Here is a 19,291-nt window from a genome sequence, read left to right on the forward strand (position 1 = left end):
TGATTACAAGCTTCTGCAGCCAAGTCAAAGACGGCGCCGAATGGAAAGTGGTAATAAACTCTCTGAAGAAGATGTTCTGCAACAGACATGCCTGATGATACTATTGAACAAGAGTCACATCTAAGAAAAGCAAAGCTAAGCTCATACTAGTGGGGTACAGCCATGACTACACATAAACCAACTGGGTCGCTGAGTAGCAGTGTGCACCTGCACAGCCTACTCTGATGCCAGAGAAGTTCGGGGCTGGGTGCTCCACAGCTGTTGCCTAATGACCCCAAGGACTGACCTGCCACCAGGGCTCCTCCTCTGGCCCCTAAAGGGGTCTGGCCTGGGGACCCTGTCCAGCCCTTTCTGCTGGGCAGTGCCAGGACCTGATCCTCCAGCAGAGCATTGTCTACCTGAACTCAGGTTGTCCTGCTTAGCCTCTCTGGGAATCGGTTTCCAACATCTTCTCAGAGTTGTTGGGATCAAATGAAGCTGTCTGCAAATAGCCTTTGAAAACTGCTAACCTTTTCGGGATCATCTAAGAGGCAGAACTGAAAGGTACTTATTCGCTCATCTGAAGCTCTGGCTTGGAAGTTACTCTGTTTCAACAGGAAATGCCTGGCAGCCAGCCCAAAGCTGGACAGATGTGCCAGGGACAGTTGGAAAGGCACATGGAGCCCATCTGTGTCTTTCCCCAGAGCCCCTTTCAGAGAAGCCACCTTTCCCAACATGATTCATACACTGGACTGAGCCCTATGAATTTATGCTTCTTCTGGCTCATGAAGCAATGTTACAGAATGACTCTCCCAGAAAGAAGTGGTTAACAGGTTCTGAGAAGAGCCTCTTGGCTAGATGCTCTCCAGCTGGAAAATGGCAGGAAGCCTGGAGAGCTTCACTTGCCTCCTGAGCCCAGGGCACTACGCATGGGGGGGCCCCGTGGCCTCTGCTCTGGGTCCAGCCTGTGTAGGGCCTTGTGCAGTAACCTCTCCAGCGGCATCCTCACTGCGGCCCTGGATAGGCCCTACTGCATTCCATCTCCAGACAAGGCCCCAAGGGCTGGCAGAGTAAAGTCACACTGTGCTACCCTGTGCATGTCGCAGTCAGAGCACTGACCTCTGTACAGAGTTGTTCCAAACATACCTGGTCACACCTCCAAGTGGTGTTCATTACTGAGGCCCCTGCAACCCAAGGTGGGAAAGTGGGGTTACGCTCACCCATTTTCTGATCAACAGGCAGCAAAGAGCTGCCCCTCCAAGGGCTCCCCATCAGTTTCTTAGCACTTGCCCGACCTTCTGTCCACCTGGCCCTCCGCACTTTGTAAAGACAGGCATTGCCCTTACTTCCCTTACTTACTTGATTAAATACACATCATACTTCCCAGCGGAGCGGCCAGATTTCCTTTGCTTAAGCTTTCGGGTCCAACCTTCAGGCAGAGTGGGGTCATCATACATGGGTCCCCGGTCACGAATGATGGAGCGCCGCTGTTTGGGGGAGGCAGAAGCTTCTGGGGCGGCTGGGGCTGAGCCCGACCCTTCTGAGGTCTCTGCTTTGCCTGCCTCTGCTGGTTCAGCTGAGTGGTGGGCTGGTGGCTGCAGGGACTCATGCTTGCCCTCTTTATCTTCTTTCTTATCCTTCTTCACCTTTTTATACTTCAGGGGTTTGTCCTTGAGGCCCTGGAGATCCTGGTCTTCTGACTTTTCTTCCCTGAAGCATTAAAGAAGTACATCAGTATCACAGAGAACATACCAGTTTGCAGAAAATGTGAGCAGTGGGAAAAGGGGCTCCCTGCTAGGGCTTGCCTCAACCTTGGTGCCCTTCCCCTTCCCAGATTTCTTCAGGGGCTTTGGGCTGCTGCTGCTGCTGGCCAACTGCAGCCAACTTGCACTGTGGCCACCCTGAGTCTCATTCCTAGGGTGCAGGAGAGTAAGCAGCATGCACAGGTGACATTTTTCTGAGTAGAAACATGGTGTGGTTTCTGAGCACACTGCCTTGGGCTCACAGCTGATAAGACACCCTGAACTGCTGGAGAGGGAGCCTCCCGCCCACAATGGGGTGGTGCTCCTCTTCACAAAGGCCTGGCCTTGGAGTTACTATAGCTTCTGTACATAGGGTTTTCTTAGATGTGCTCTCAGTATAAAACAGCCATGGGTGAGAGCACAGCCTGCTGATGGGAATACAGCCCCACACTACCCCCTTGGGAGGGCACATGCGGTGCAGCCCTGTGGAAAGAACACACAGGTTTGGCCTGAGCAAGTGACCTCAACATCCCATGCCTCAGTTTCCACACCTCAACAGTGGGTACCAACACCTCAGAGGGAGAAAAGTCACAAATGCCCTATGTAAATACTAACTTGTACAACCAGCAACTGATGCCTAGAGTTTCTGGTACAAGATGAGGGGCGGTCCCAGGATGGGTGAGTCTTTATCACCGGACACACCCTTAGAACACTTGAGCCTTGGGCAATGGGAGGAAAAAGCACCCTCATTTTGGGGTGGTGCATCCCCATTCTTTCATGCTGATGGAGTGGATCCTTCCTTACATTTTGGTTCTGCCATGTAGGGTCCCTTCCTTGTGTACTTCAGAAATGGTCACCATGAGGCCCTGGACCCTGGCATCAGAGTCTGGTCATGATGCTCTTGTGGCCGGGCTAAGAGGGCAAGAACACAACCCTGGCCAGGGGAGATTTGGAAAGAACGGTGGGCTTCTGATCAGTTGTATGTTAGTCCCTCAGCAGTTCATTCTGCAGAAGAACAAGACTACTGTTGTCCTCTGCACCTCAGTCCTTGTGCTACCCTGTCCCACATGGCTCACATCAGCACTGGCCACTACCCCCAAGGGACTTTCCCTTCTTGTCCACACCTTGGAGACCATATATGCACTGGAACCAGACCTGAATGACGAGGGTAAGTCACCAAAGGCGGGTCAGCACTAGGACTCACTCAGTGCCGTGAGGACACAGATTCTGTCACACATGAAGAGACAGGTCATAGTGAAGACACATACTAGCCCCAAGGCTTGCCCCTGAGTTCCTCCCTATCAGACCTTTCTCCAGTTCAGGGCTCAGAGCACGGCTGCCGGATCACCCAGATTCAGCCCATGGCCTGCAGGTGACCTTTCCTTGATGTAAAGCAGATGTCCCTAACCTTTTCCAGCATAGCTTCCTTTCCCAGTTCTCCTAGTCTGAGCCTCTCAGTGGAAAATAAGCAAAAGCCCTGGGGAGCTAGGTGTGGCCTGTGGCCCACTGTCATGGAGGGGAGATGGGGAGCTTGCCAGCATCAGAGTAGTGGACAGACTGGAATCCCCTCTGCCACCTGGTCCACAGGGGCACTGCCAAAGGCCAGGGCTGCTCCCTGGAACAGACCCATCATCAGAGAAAAACACTGCTCCAATGGAAAAGGCTTGGCTTCTTCACAACTCTCACATGTATTCCCCAAATACATGAACCACCACAAATACAAACCACATGCCCCAGGAATGCCTCTTAGGTACAATGAAGAGTGTCAATGCCATTGAAGGCAATCCCTTCTAGAAATCTACCCTGAAGAGACATCTTCAGAAATGCAAAACAACAGACACAAGATGTTCTTGGCATTTTTGGCATTACTTTCACTAGCCTGTGGACAACTCAGACAGCTGCCATGAGGGACCTGCTGAATGGAGACAACATGCCCATAGCATGAACAGCAGTTCAGCTGGAGAAGGGATCTACTGTGACATGAATCTGTAGATTACAGGCTGCCATTTGTGTGAGAAAGAAGAGAACTTTAGGAAGCATGTAGCAGAAAGAATCGAACTGGTTTCCTGGCATGAAGTAGGCAGGTACAGGTGAGGTGCAGGCATGGGGCGAGACCTCTCTGAATCATACAAAAGTTGACATAACCAAAAAAAAACACACCAAAAGGTAACAAAACCCCATTACACTGAATGCAAAATTTACTTTAAACACATTGATAATATACCACAGAGGAAAGGTTTATTTCAAATGCCTTGACCACATACCCTTAGAGGGACATATCCTAAGGCCAATGATGGCATCCCAGGGGCAGGGAATATGCCTAGTATCCACAGAAGGGAACCAGGCTAACCCCTGGGAGAAGCAGATGGTTCTGCCTCTGCGGTGGCCTATGAGGGCAGCAAGCAAGGTGGGGGGGCACTTAAGAGGGTCATGCAGACACAGGCACCTGCTGAAAGGGCTCCTTGCATTGGGCAACACTGTGACCAGATGAGCGTCCAAAAGAATGAACCTATTAGAACACAATGAAGAAAATTCCACATGGTGATATTAGGGGAAAAAAAGAGAAAGACCTAAAGGAAGTGAGGGGACAAGCCACATGTGCGGGAAGAAGGTTCCAGGCAGCAGAGAGGACTCAAGGTGGGAGATGTGGAGGTCTGTGATGGGTCTTACTCTGAATGTGACAGAAATTACCAGAGAGTTTTGAGCAGTGGTCCAAGGAAGGACCTCAGAAGCCTCTCGCTGTAGTCTCAGCATGGCTCTGGTGGGGACAGTGGAGGATCTGGGACCTGACCAGGAGGTGGAATGACAGAGCTGGTTGACAGACTGGTGTGGAGGTAAGGGGCAGGGACAAGTTAAGAGCCATGGCCAATGTCTGGGAGGATGGTGGTGTCACTGACTGAGGATGGGGAAGCCTGGGCTAGGAGTGGGTGTGTGGGGGTTACAGCCACATAGAATTTAGAAGTTCAGCCACAGTTAGAAGATCAAGGAAAGAACATAGTCCTTTGGCTACTGGCTACAAAGTGGGGGAGACCCAGCTGTCCAGCTGTGCCCAGACTCTGACTTGGGCCTAAATGAAGTGTTGTGGTTTTTTTTAAGTTTTTTATTGTGATAAAAAAATAACAAAATTTACCTTTTTAATCATTTCTAAGTGTACATTAAATGAACTTTTTAACAGCATTGAAGATGGGTAATAAGAGGTCCTTTAACTCTGTTATATTCTAGCTTTCAAACTGAAATTACTTGAAGCAACTATGACAATATGCTGGTTTTCAATTCTGTGCACTGAGGAGCACACAGGGCTTTGTTTTTTACTCTTTTCTGACTGCTACTTGTCTACTTAAAAAATAACAAATGCCCATCAAAAAAACAAAAGTAGTCTGGAAACCACTGTGCTGGGTGTGTGTACTGGAGGTAAAAAGGATGCAAAACAGGTAATCCAAATGAGGTAAGCGTTGTCCCAGCTGCCTGCTCAATCCCAGGGTGACTCAAGGGAGGAGGCCAGGTTGGGGTACCAGGTACTTTCCCAAGACTGACCCCCTCAACCGACCAGGAGGTTTACAGGGTTTGCTGAAACACACTTTTTCAAAGAAACCAAACAGCTGTCTTCATCCTCCTCTGAATCAGACCATATATACATGTGTGTGCAAACACAGATACACATGCATGCACAATCTTGAGATGAGTATGAGGAGAGCACTTGTGACCACCTAGTTCACAAGTTCATAAATTTTAGAGTTGGGAATATCCTCAGAAAAATACGCAGTGTTAGAGTGTAGCTCCAGGCAAGTTCACTTTGGATTCACTGAGACCCATGAATGTTGGGAGTAAAAAGGGGCTCACACCGAGCTTTATTCTCACGGCGGTCACCTGGCTATCTACAAGCAGCAAGTCCATCCCCGTCTCTGCTCCGCACCCCAGCCTCTGCTCAGGCACTGCCCTCTGCCGCTTGGGGCTCCTCTGCGCTTCCTCCTGCCCTCTCCTCTGGACTTCCTCTCTCTTCCTAGCACGGGGCTCTTCTGCTTCCCTCTGCCCTTAGCACAGTGTGGAACTCTCTTAAAAAGTAACATCGGCCTTGAACAGCTTACTGCCAATGGGTATGCAAGTAGGCGCCTGGGCAGCAGACTAAATATTACCTCTTTATACCTATACAATGGGTGAGTTTAAGATCAGGGGAGAATCTGGCCATGGAATTTCCATTTTTCCTACATACAAATAAAAAGAAAAGGAAGTATAACTAGACAAGGGAACTTGTGTCGCGTCACAGCTGAGTCAACATGTGTTCATCAACTGCCCTTGCCAGGAGCCAGACTCTAAGGGCTGAGACACCAGGGCAGGGTCAGCATCATCCTTTGGCCTTTAAGAGCTTCCAGTTTAAGTGTGTGTGGAGACAGGACACACACGGACACAAACAGTTAACAAACAGTGACATCCTCTCTTGTTCCAGGCACAGGGGAAGCCAAGAGATGGGGATTCCCTGGAGGAAGAAGGCCTGAGCTGGGTTTTTAGGGCTGAGGCAGCAACATCAACAGCCCCGTCCCTACACCACTCTGATGCCCCTCCCAAGCGGGGGAGGTGACTAACACCCTGTGCAACCAGCAGCTCTGTGCTGGCCCTCTCTTCCAGTCTTCATTAGGGTGCAGTTAAGATGGCACTTCTGAAAAGCCTTCCCTGCTCCTGCCTTCCCCTCCCATGAGCAGGAGCACCCTAGGCCCCCGAGAGTACTTCAAATAACACCACAGTGCGGGTCAACCTCTCCCCTCCCCAGACAATGCATGCGCATTCCTTACTTTCATCTCCTGGCTCAATGTACAGTGCTGGGCATGGGAGCAGCACTTCATAATCGAGTGCCAAGTGACAATCAGAACCCAAATGCTGGACTACCTCTGCCTCTTTTGATGGCTGTATCCCTCTGGCCATTAGCTTCAAGGAGCAGGTGCTAGCTTAGCATCCAAGGCAAACAGATTCTGAATAAGTGAATAAATGATGAGTTGGGTGCTACCTGCAGCCTGCTGGCCACTGGTGGTTAGGGTCGGCAGGAGGCAAGGCCAGCCTCAGCATTACTGTCATGCACTCCCAAAAGCACAGTGATGCCTACAGTGACAAGGAGGGAGGAGTCAAGAAGGAAGCAACACTGGGAGGATGGGTTCCAGCAATAAGGTGATCAGAGTTGCAGATATTCTACCTGCTGGAACTACTGAAAATGTTGGATTGAACATCTTCTAGAAGATGCTATAGAACATGGTGTTTAAAAAGTCTTACCTGCACTCACAAGCTAGCAAGAAAGCAAGGAATACATGGGCTAAAGAGTAAGGCAAGGAAGAGAAGGGAAGGAAGAGAAGGGAGGGGAGGGGAGGGGAGGGGAGGGAAGGGAAGGGAAGGGAAGGGAGGAAGGGAAGAGGTCCTGCTCAATAGAGAAATCTGGCAGGTGCCCCTTAATGAGCAATCAAACTGAGAACCACTGACCAGGGCTGGGCTGCAAGAAGTGCCCCATCCTATAGAAGGGGTAACTGAGGCCATGAGGAGATAACCAGAAGAGTCCAAGGAGAGGGGCATTCCACACAACAGCAGGACTGGACTCTTTAAAATGATCTGTGGCATGAAAAACAAGGGCTAGGAACTGCTCCTAGTCAAAGGAGACTGAAGACGTAACCACCGAAAAAGCAACCCACAATCCTGCTCTGGCCCCTGGGTTCGAAGGCATGAAACAAGGCAGCAGTGGGACTCTTGGGGAGTGTGAACAGGGTTCCATGTTAGCGCCACACTAAATTCCCCGAGTGTCATAACTGGCTCACGCGCTCTGAGGAGAGCCATGCTTAAGTGCTTAGGTGCACAATGTGATGGCAATTGTGACTAAGCCTCAAATAGTAAATGCACTGCTTGCATGGCAGTATGTTTAAAAAGGGGCAATGACGTCAATACAATTAGAAGGTGTGCTAATTGACGGTAATATTTTGAAGCAGTTTCAGGCAAGCTTTCTAACAACTGAAGAGAACACCTTCATGTTACATGAATATATAAAGAGAAAAAGCAGGAAGCCTTGCAGAAGTGCCTTCCCTTAGTGGCTCAAAGAACCACAATGTTTTCTACCATGTTGCAGTCTGTATGATGAAGGTGTGAGTGTGAATGAAGGTGTCAGGATATTTTCCCATGTTAAAAAAAAAAATTGCTGAAGGCAGCCTTGCCCAGGACCTGACTTTTAATGCTGAAAGAACAGCTCACCTGGGCACATATCTGAGAGTTATGCAAGAAAGGGCTGGCTGATGGTGATGCTGGGTGCAGATGCCATGGAGACTTGAGTATGACCTGGTGTTTTGTCTTTTAACCAGAACTGTCACTGCTTTGTTAGAAAGCTCTAGGTACCAAATCACATAGGTTTGCTATGGTCTACCCTAGCCCAGTTTTTCCCATAAAAACTCTTATTTATTTATTGTGCTATTTTGTAGAACAGGATTTTTTTTTTCAGGAATGCACATGTCACATTGAAGCAGTAAGGTGTTCACAAATCTTAAATACCTATGAAGCACGAGAGAAGGCTCTGGACTGATAAAACATCATCCAGTGATTCTGCTGCTCAAACACAAACATTAGATCAAATCCTTCCTTGGATCTAGTGAAGGAAAATTACAGTTGCAGGAATTTTGTTCTGGGACCAAATCATTGTATTCTGAGGGGTCTAATGGCTAGAACTCCATGTATTTTCATAATGAAAGCAATATCCTGCAGAAGGCAGCCCTAGGAGGCTGTTATCTGGTGCTCATTTGACTCAAGGCTCCTATACATTACAGGGGAGCAAGCAACCAACAGCTAGCAGATACAAGTGGCCAGACAACTGTGGCTGAGGAGGGACTACTCAGTCCCCAAGTCTTTAAGATTTAAAAAGAAAACAAAAAGGGCCATAAAACCAGGTGAAAGCAGCAGCTGAAAGGTGTTTTCCCTTGAATGGGAATCCAGCCCCATCCAGAGTGAACTCCAGGGAACCACCCAGAGCCACAGCAATATCCTGACCTTTCCCAAGTTAGTTAGGGAGACAGCATTTCTCAGCACCTGTCATTGTCAGTCATCCATCCCATGGAGCTGCAGAAGGAGCCCAAGTCTCATGAGGCCACAGACTGTAAGGGCAGGGTGGCAGCTACTTTCCCAGGTGAACAGTCAGGGACCAGGGGCGAGAAATGGCCTCCTTGCAGTAGCTGCTTCCATCCTGAAGTGTCATTCACTCGCTGCTTCCAATTCTTTCTACCTCCAGTATGAGCTGCAGAATCACAGAATCAAGGAGGTTTCTCTGCACAAATTAATAAAGGCAGCAGCACTTTGAGATGCCAGCTTCAGCCCCTTTAAAGATCTGAGAGAAATCAAACTGGCACCAGAAGAGAGAGTCTCAGTGGTCTCTGGGGAGCAAAAGGGGGAATGGCGTTCAGCTTTAAGGCTACAGTGGCAGAACCTGAAGTTCAGCGGCCCTGCTCTGCATTCAATGTGCTTTTTAATACCCCAATCTTTAGAAGATGCAAGAAACCATCTATGTTTAGAAAAGCGAAATAAAACACAATAGTTACCACCCAAAGGTAGTTCCTTCCCCAAATGAAGGCCATCAGCGCCATACAGTAAGTCTCATGTTTACAGCATGAGTGCACCACACATGGGGAAGGAAAAGCGGGTTTAAACAAACACTGCCACTGTGGAGAAACAGTCAGGGAGCTCCTCAAACGTTTAAATATGGAGTTCCCATATGACCGAGCAATTCCACTTCTAGGTGTATACACAAGACAACCAAAAACAGGGACTCCAACAGATACTTGCACACCCATGTTCATGGCAGCATGGAGTCACAGCAGCCAAAAGGCAGAAAGCAACTCAAGTGTCCATGGACAGATGAATGGAGAAACAAGATGTAGTCTCTTCATACAATGGAATGTTATTCAGCCTTAAAAAGAGAAGGAAATTCTGACACATGCTGCAGCACGAATGAACCTTGAGAACACTATGATAAGTGAAATAAACTAGTCACAAAAAAACACATACTGTATGATTCCATTTATATGAAATGTCCAGAATAGGCAAATCCACAGAGACAGAAAGCAGATTAGTCACTGCCATGGGCTGGGGGGTAGTGGGTAACAGGGATTGGCTCCTAACAGGTACAGGGTTTTTTAAGGGGTGATGAAAATATTCTGGAACTAAATAGAGATAATGGTTGCACAACACTGTGACTCTATTAAATGCCACTGAATTGCACACTTTCAATGGGTGAATTTCATGGTATGTGAATCATATTCCAATCTTTCTAACACCTCACTAAAAAGGCAGCTGACTTCACCAATTACCCTAAATGTAAAGGTAGGTTTTACGATGCCTATGCACTGCTCACAACCCAGTTGTCTCTAAGCAAGCCTGTCTGGCTGCAGGCACAGAGCCCAGGCAACTAGCACTGCCATCCATCCCAAAGAGGCCAGCATGGGGAGCTAGGCTGATACATGCTAGACTGGACCAAGCTGACCTGAAATGGCATCTCTGAAGCCCAGGACATGGTAACCATGACAGTCAGAAAGGAATTTAGTTCAAGAAATTTAATGACTAGGCATTTAGCCAAGTTGAAGGCTGCTGGCCAAATGAGGGCATTTGAGCCATCTTTTTTTGTTTGTGGCAGAACACATATAAAATTTACCATTAGCAGCACTTAGTACATTCACAATGTTGTACAAACCATAGCCACTACCTATAGTTCCAGAACATTTCATCACCCCTGGAGGAAACCCCACGCCCATTAAGCAGTCATTCCCCCTTATCTCCCTTATTCTCAGCCCCTGGCAATCACGAATCTGCTTTCTGTCACTATGGATTTGCTTATTCTGGATACTTCATATAAATGGAATCACACACTATATGGCCTTTTGTAACTGGGTCCTTTCACTCAGCATAACCTTGTCAAGGCTCATCCATGTTGTAGTATTTATCTGAACATCATTCCATCATTCCTTTTTTTGAAGGTCATTTCTTCTTATGACTTAGTTAACACTCCATTGTATGGAAACACCACTTTGTTGGTCCATTCATCTGTTGATGGACATCTGGGTTGTTTCCACCTTTTAGCTGCTACAAACAGTTGTGTACAAGTTTTTACAAGGACTTATGTTTTCAATTCTCTTGGGTCTATACCTAGACTGTAACCACTCAGTCACATGGGAACTCAATGTTTAACCTTTTGAGGAAATGCCAGGCTGTTTTTCATGGGGTTTCCTTTGGCGGTGATGAAAATGTTCTGGAACTAGATAGGAATAAAGTGGGATGGTAGAAACTGCTTCCACTCTGGAATGTTTGCTCTAAACAAGCCTTCAAAGCAGGAATGTTGGAAGTTGTATGGGGTATTTCATTTCACCTATTCACTCATTCAGCAGCTACCACTTGTCAAGCACCTTCTAGGTATCGTGCACGAGCTGTGGTAGGGCCAGGAGTGCTACAGCAAGAAGACATGCTTTCCATCTGCATCCATTTCTTCTCTTTATCCTGCTACAAACAGTCTTCCAAGCAGACAGTCAATAATGAAACGGTAGCAATTCTGATGAATGTTGCCAAAGGAGAGATACTGGGAGCTAGGGGAGACCCATCAAGGAGCAGGAGCAGGGGAGAGCTCCTGAATGTGGATGTGACAGTGACACTGAGACTGGATGATGTGGGCTTGCTAGGGGTGGGGGAAGGATCGGGCCCAGGGTGGTAAAGCTGGTGAAGCTGTGGGCCACATCTGGAGCCCAAGCAGAATGGCTTCACCACCAACTGACCCCATGAAGGCACATGCAGACGGAGCTGGCCAAACGAGGTGAGAATGGGAGAAAACCAAGAGCCCAATCCTTATTACTTATGTTTTTGCTATTTTATCCCTTCCCCTGGAAAGCCTACATTACTAGGATTCGCTCTTCATTCTCTAGCTTCCGCATCTAGCAACTTCTCTTCCACAATGTTCCACAGTGCCTTTGCTCCTACACCCCACAGAGCACTCAAGGTGGTTGGACACTTGCCAGGGCAAAGCTGGCCTCCAGAGCCTTCAAACAAATACCCAATCTGCAAGGTTCCAATAGCCAGTCTCCACAGATGTTTACAGAATCCCTGGCTTTTTGGTCCCTAGCAAAACATTCCCATGGCTGCTTCTTCCCCTAGTTTTCTGTGGATACTATTTTCTTCATACATTTGTATACTTTGTGTAACTAAGCTCTATAGACTTCATCAAAGTGTTGGCTGTTTTTACCGAAGATAGATAGAATATTTGCCCAAATTAATTTTCAACACTGAGGCAACATATTTTTGGGGAAAAAAGGGCATAAAGGAGATCTCTAGTAATGGAAGAGAGAACTCTGCATAAGGGCCAGCTCGCTTTGTTTAAATACCTCGTAACTAACTTGAAGTGAATGCCTGTGTTTTCAATATTGTGCCTACTGGGGTGGATGTGAGAGAAGTGCCACACTCAAGCACGTGATCAAAGGAGGGACCTGCCAGGAAGGCCTGGGGATAGGATTCCTTAACAGAACCCTAGGAAATCTTCAAGGTCAGAACATCAGGACCTGGGAGCCAGGCTGGCTAAAATGCAGTTTGCTTGCAGCAGATGGAATGGCCTGGAAGCCCACCAGTGCCCTACATGGAGACCGAGGGGTTTCCCTGGGTACTGCTGAGAGCAGGGGAGGGTCAGGGAGGAGCTGCTGTACTCCAGATATGGATGGAGATTCCACTTGTCCCAGAGACTTCCCTGCAGCACCATGGGCCCCCCAACCCCACTCCAGTTTCTAATGACAGGGGTTCAAACCTGCCAGGAAGCAGCAGGGACTAAATCTCTACCCCAGAAACAACTCTGGAAACTGGCTAAAAAGTAAGTAGCACATCTGGTGGCAAGACAAATGTCTGCCAATCACTTTCCTGTGCACAAACACTCACTGAGTAGAAAACATAATAGGAAAATTGAATACTGTCTTTCTAGGTGAGATCCTACCAGAAACCCTGTCTGAGCCTGACCTTTACCTAGAATAAGCATCTGCGAACAGCCAGAGGAAGGACTGGGGAGCAGGGCTGTAACTTGCCTCTTGTGACCACTGCATCACAAGCCACACAACAGAACTGATTCCACATGGAAGAGAGAATTAGGTTCAAATGGCAGGTTCCAACTTCTCACAGAACTGCTCTCTCCCAATCCCTAAAAAAATGAGAAACAAAGGTGGGAGGAGGAGTGTGAAGGGAAGAACCCATCAAAGAAGCTGCGGTATGTTTCACAACTCTGTAGCCTAGGAAATGTCCAGAGGACAAAGCAGCAGCAAGACCGAGCTCCTGCCCTGCCCCACCACAGACGGCACTGTGGGGAGCTGACAGCACCTTGAGACCTCTCCACCAGAAGCTGGAGAGCAGCAACTGGGTGGGAGTACGTAACTTTTTCCACCTAGGCCCAGGAACGACGGATTCTCCTGCTGGGAGGTGTAGGAGAAACAAGTCAAGTGCCCAGCAAGCCAGGCTGGTTCTGTGAGAAGCAACTGATCTTGGGTATATACAGGGAATTACTTGGAGCCCAAGGTGGCCCCTTCAGCACCCCTATGGGAATGGCACACATGTCCCTCAAGCAGCTAGAGTGAGCCTTAGTGTAAGACATTTAACATAATTCGCAGGACAGAGAAGAATCTAGATACTGCTGAAGACTACCCGTGGCTGCAGCTCCCCCAGTGTGCAACTTTTCTCTGACCAGTGATATAAGAAGCCCATAACAGCCCAGAGGGGAAAGCAGTGAGAGGATGCCAAGAGACTAGGAAGAGAGAGAGCCAAGGACTCCCCTGCTGCACCAAAGCAAATAGAACGACTGGATGGAGCCGACCAGGCCTGAGCCCAAATAACAAGGAACAATATGGTAACTCTGCAAACGTATTATGACAAAAGGAAAAAAAGGAGAGACAGGGAGGGAGACGGCTCAATAAAGGCAAAGGCTCCCACCAAGGAAGAGAAGGAAATTCCTCACAACTTTATAAGAATATGTTCTCAGTAAGAGTTTAGAGATGAGATGGTAAAACACAGTAAGATGAAAGGGAAAATTCTGTACCTAGAGAAACAAACTACAGACCAAAGCACATCATTGTGGAACTAATAAATACATTTAAAACCAGCCAGAAACAGAATATACTTAGCTGAAAACCAAACTGAACAAACAACGAATGCAGATGAAAAAGACAAAAAGCTAAATCAATTAGAGAGAAGCCAACGGCACTGGAAGACAGATAAAGACAATCCAACCTAAGGGCAATTTGTGTCCCCATACTAGGGAACCTGAAAAATGGAACAGAAGATGCCATCAAAGATACATCGCAAGAGATCTGACCTGAAATGAACACACTGTGTTCCTAGGAAAATGTGATGAAGAACACTCACAGCAAGACAGACTCTGGCCAACTTCCTCAACTTCAAGGACAAAGAAAGAATTCTTCAGGCACCCAGAGGGAAAAAAGTAACAACTTTCAAGGGGGAATTATCAGAAGACAAGGTGTATGTAATATCTACGCAGTTCCAAAGCAGTTCAGTGCAGTGGAAGGAGCACAGGCTTGGGAGCCCGGCTGCCACAGCTCAAAACTGGCACAGCCGTTCATGTGTGTGTACACGCACAGAGCAAAGAGGTCAGAGGTGAGGTCTGAGAGAAGGGCAGGGCCCCAATCCTTAGGAGAGGCCTCTCTGAGGTAAGCCTGAATCCAAATCTGAAGGAAATAAGGGGTAAGGGTACAGGTTGTGCAAGTGGGCCCAGGCATAAGGAGCAACAAGAGGTAAGGCTCTGACCCCAGGAACAACCTGGCATGTTCCAGGAAAAGCAACAGGGATGGGCTGGAGCCAAGTGAGCAAGGCAGAGAAAATGAGACAGGGCTGGCTACATAATCTGCAGGGCACAGTGCAAAACGAAAATTCAGGGCTTCTTGTTTAAAAATGGAGAATTCTGAGATGGCCACAGTACAGCATGAAACCAAGTGTGGTTCTTCTAAGCCCTGGGCATTTTACAAGTTGCATGCCCAAGGAAGCTGGCTCTGCTTCCAGGCAACAGACTTTGGATTTTATTCTGAGAGGAATGTGAGGCCCCAGAGGGTTTTTCTCAGGGGAGTGACACAATCAGATCAGTTTTAAAAACTCAAAAGATGCAGAGTGGGGGGTAGTGGCAAAGGAACAGGGACACATGAGGTGTTGCAGGGTGGGCTCATGGTTTTGGGTGCTATATGTCTGTTAGGGACTGACACCTGTGAGAGAAAGAGGGCGGAAGAGGACCTGAGCAGAGGAAGAAGCCAATTGCAACGCAAGCCCAACAAAGCTCCAGCCTACCTTGGGCAAAGATGGCAGGGTACTAGTTTTGTGACCCAACTCAGTCACCTGGGTGCAGTCCTGGATATGGCATGACCTCAGGGGGCTCTTGGGGCTGAGGCTGAGTCTGAAGGAAGAGACAGCTGGAAGCTGCCTGCTGACTTCACTCCCTGCCAGGTACCCATGAGATGACCTCCATGACTGCTGCATGCAGCTCTCCTGCAGAGTCTAGGCAGGTGATGCGGTGGCTGGTCTGGGTGCTGTCAGTGGGGAGCATGTGTGCGCTAGGGGCAGGGGAAGCACTGGACGTTAAGGGTTCTGACCTCCATATTTTTTGTTTCTCATGTCGAGTTATTCTGCCACCTAGAGGTCTTACAGGCAGGTGGATACGTGAGTCTGGATTTCAGGGGAGAGAGGTAGGCTAGACAGACATCCATCTGGGAGCCCTCAGCAGAGAGGTCTTAAGAGCAAGGCGAGAGAGTTGAGGGCACCTCGGACCTGTGGACCACGCTCTAGTGACAAGGAGAGTCAGCAAAGAACACAGAGGAAGAGGAGTGGGGCACTAGAAGAACAATCAGGTGTATCTGTCCAGACTATCAGTGGCAAGCAATGGAGACCAACTTTAGCTGACCTACATAGCCAAGGCCCTGATTAATAGGCTACTGGAAGATGGAAGATGCTGATGTTTATACTTAGTACCATGGAACTATACACTTAAAGATGGTTCAAATGGTAAATTCTGTTATGTGAATTTTACCACAATAACAAAACTTGAGGAAAAAAAGACTATTGGGTGGCCAGAGAATCCAGAGGGTTGAAGGAACAGATTTGAGTCGAGCTGGCCAGAAACAACATTCCAAATCCTGCGGTCAGGCTTGCAGAGGGCAGCCAGCACTGCCTATGCCATCCGGCAGGGGGCAGCACTGGCCATCCGCACTGTGGCAATGGCCCAGGAGTCTGTTCTGCCAGCAGACCTGACGCTGAGTGAGGTCAACTCCCGCTGACCCACTCTCCTTGGCTGGTGTGTCTGACTGGTGAAGCCCTGGGCACACACCCATACTCTTATGCAGGGCTCAGGCCATTTTTTCTGTAAAGGGCCAGATAATCAATAGTTTCTGCTTTGCAGGTCACCTGGCCTCCCATCAAACTCATAAAGTGGCGTGAGTTCCTCCCAACAGAGAGGGGCTCAGATGGGTGGTAAGGTGGGCAAAGAACATAGAACCAACTAAGCCAGGTATGCTGCACCAGGAAAGGGTGGTGTCCCTGAAGAGACACAAGGAAGGTTTTCAGGAGGGAACACCCATGTCAAGAGGGAGACTTGCTACTGGCCATGGAAGCATGGATATCTGTTGAGGGTTGACAAGACTACTCCCTGGAATGTGGGGAAGAAGGCCACCATGGAGTGGGCTGAGCAGAGTGGGAGGTGAAGAGGAGTGACAGGGAGTAGTCAAGTCTTGAAGAGCTTGGCCAAAGGGGTAACACAGCAAGGCAGGAGCTGAAGAGGGAGCACTGAGGGAAGATGGGAAATTCTAAAACGTTTGTATGGTGACGGGCATGATTCATGAGGGGAGGGAAAACTGACAGTGTCCCGGGGAGCGTGGAACCTGAGAGCTAGGAGCACCAAAAGTCTTCATCAGCAGCACAGCTGTCTGTCAGAGTTCTGTGCGTGGAGAAGTTTCTAGTGACAACAAAGTCCACACTGTGACTGAGGCAGTGAGTGGCTAAAGTCACTGGAGCAGAGGTGATTCAGGAAATAGGAAGCCAGGTGCTAGGAGGGCCATCTACATGCACACTTAAGTCACCCATAGGATGGAAGGGACTGGGACAGAGAGAGAAACAGAGACTGTAGGCCTGGCTGGCACTGAATGCTCAATGGAGGGGGACTGTCCACTGTGGCAAGCAGGCCCACAACAGGGAACGTGTGGCCTTGGAAAGCTGAGCAGTAGGAGTGTCACATTACACGTCTTATGAGAGCATGGATCATGAACACAGAGGACACAGCCCCTCCTCCTCCCCGGGGTATGTGGGCCATGACAATCAACAGGCTGCTCTCGGTATGGGAGTACCCACAGGGTCCCGGCAGCACAAGAGGAGGATCTAACCTGGATGGGGCACCTTCCAGGTGGCTTTTGGAAGTGCTCTGCAGTAAGAACTATCTGAGCTGTCTTCAAGAATAAACAGGAGGAAATGCCACGGGGGAACCATGGACACAACCAGGAGTATGAAAGCAGTCCTGTATTGCTGTGGGTATGTGTATGAGAAGAGGCCAGAAAGAGGCAGGGGTCACGTTAGGGGCCTCATGCCATTTGAAGTCAGGAGTACCACTCTCAGGTTTAAAGCAGGAGAATGAAATTTGACTCTGGGGACTGTGTGGAAGACAGAAACATGTAGGAGAGTTGGCGAGTACTGTAGGAGTACTAGAGAGGGGTGAGTGCTTGAACCAGGTTTGGGGGAGAAAGGGCTGAAGAGAGGTGGGAGAAACAAAGGAACAACAGGCAGGGATGGCTGGGTCCTTGGATGGGAACAGTGACACGCACGGTGGGCGACTCTCAGGTTCCACCTGGTGTGACTGGTACTGCTAGCAACTGTGATGGAGACCAAAGGACCCAGGGTTTGGCTGTTTGGTCTTCTGACCTATCGTACACCTTATTTTGGAGGATTCAGGGGGTGGTAGGGAAGGCAGTGGGTTGAGGAGAATGGGAGGGAGAACAAAAACAAAAATACCTTCAAGTGCCTTGTGTGGTCAAAATTTAACTACCGTGCACATACACCCCCGGGCCTTTATCTAACATGAAGCAAAATAAGTTTTATTTCCTTCAGACTTTTTAGCGCTCTCTCTCGCCACCTATGAGATGTCAGCTGAAACCAAAAGACTCACCTGTGGACTGCTTGTACTGACCATGAGAGACAGGAGGCTCCTGAGACAGCAGCCACCCTGGTAGAGGAAGACGGGACAGTGCCTGGGTGGAGAAGGACCTGCCCGGTTAATTTTAGATGTCTGCCAACACCTCTAGGGTCCACAGGACCATCTCCTGGAAGATCAGAGGTTTCTGGAGCCAACAGAGACATTCACTGCTTAATAATACCTTGTTCAACTTAAGATCCTTTTCTGCAGATGCCCTTTGACCTTGAGTTCTCTGTCCTCCCAGGATCAATTATCAAATTGAGGCATGCTGAGGGAACCATTGTGTAGACATCCATGAAACTATTATTTGGTGGGACAAAAATTCTGTGGCACCTGAGCTAGTTGAGCTCAGTTTTGAGTTCCACTGTTTGACATGACACCTCTAGGTTTAGGTGGACTTATTTTATAAATTCAGGAATACAAAAAAAAGTCTCCTATTAAAAAGTCTTAGCTGACTGTAATGGGGTATGTAGGGGGGACTTGATGATGGGGGGAGTCTAGTAAACATAATATTGCTCATGTAATTGCAGATTAATGATACAAAAAAAAAGTCTTAGTTCTGGGGGTAAAACAAGGACCTCCATCCTTTGCTGTTAACTGACTTTATCCTATAGTTCTGATACACCTATGAATGTTATCCACTGAATGAGAAGTGTAACAAGTGCCACAGGGCCCAGTGCAGGGGAGGAGACAAAGAGATGAGGGTCAAAGGGCATGACCTGGTCCAACTTAACTCCTGTTTCTGCCAGTAAAGAGCTGCAAAAAGGAAATGAACATTTTCACATGCCTCTGAGAAGCCACCAAGAAAAATTCTTTGAGTCTGCTAAGTTTTCACCCGCAGTGTGTGGGTAAGGACGAGCCTGGCTCATGGGCTGTTGTAGACTCCATGACTCGATTGCCCAGAACGACTGCACATGATAGAGGTGGGCAAGCAGAAGGACCTAGTCGGGAGGTGATCCCAGGGGCTGACAACAGGGAGGTAGAGACTGTGAATATAAACTACTTGTTGGGAAAGCATGGCACAGAGAAGATATGGGGCATCCAGAGGCAAGCGGTAGGAAGTTGACAGAAGGTTAAGACAAGGCACACTAAGTTGGGGATGGAACATAAGGCAGGTTTCAAAGGATGTTTACTGTTTTTCACAACATGGGTGTCTTAGTCTGCTGGGGCTGCCATAATGAAATACCAGACTGGACAGCTTAAACAACAGACATTTGTTTCTCAAAGTTCTGGAGGCAGGGAGTTCAAGCTCAAGGTGTCCACACATTCATTGTCTGGTGAGGGCTCTTTCTGGCTTGCAGATGGCTGCCTTCTCACTGTGTCCTCACATGGCACATGGTGGACAGAGAGCAAGCTCTCTGGTGTCTCTTCT

The 19,291-nt window shown here is 48.5% G+C and overlaps 1 protein-coding gene across 2 annotated transcripts in view; it reads right to left on the reverse strand.

The window, feature by feature from the left end:
- The window catches only part of MECP2 (methyl-CpG binding protein 2), a 64,577-nt gene that overhangs the window by 9,543 nt on the left and 35,743 nt on the right, over window positions 1-19,291 (reverse strand). Inside the window, exon 2 of one of the 2 annotated variants that reach the window (XM_036887173.2) lies at window positions 1,339-1,689. In XM_036887173.2, the coding sequence (XP_036743068.2) occupies window positions 1,339-1,689 (351 nt within the window). Of the gene's footprint in view, window positions 1-1,338; window positions 1,690-19,291 lie in introns of those variants that run through there. The other variant, XM_036887175.2, reaches the window with a different exon arrangement.

The sequence above is a fragment of the Manis pentadactyla genome, chromosome X (assembly GCF_030020395.1).
Source record: "Manis pentadactyla isolate mManPen7 chromosome X, mManPen7.hap1, whole genome shotgun sequence".
NCBI classification, from domain to species: domain Eukaryota; kingdom Metazoa; phylum Chordata; class Mammalia; order Pholidota; family Manidae; genus Manis; species Manis pentadactyla.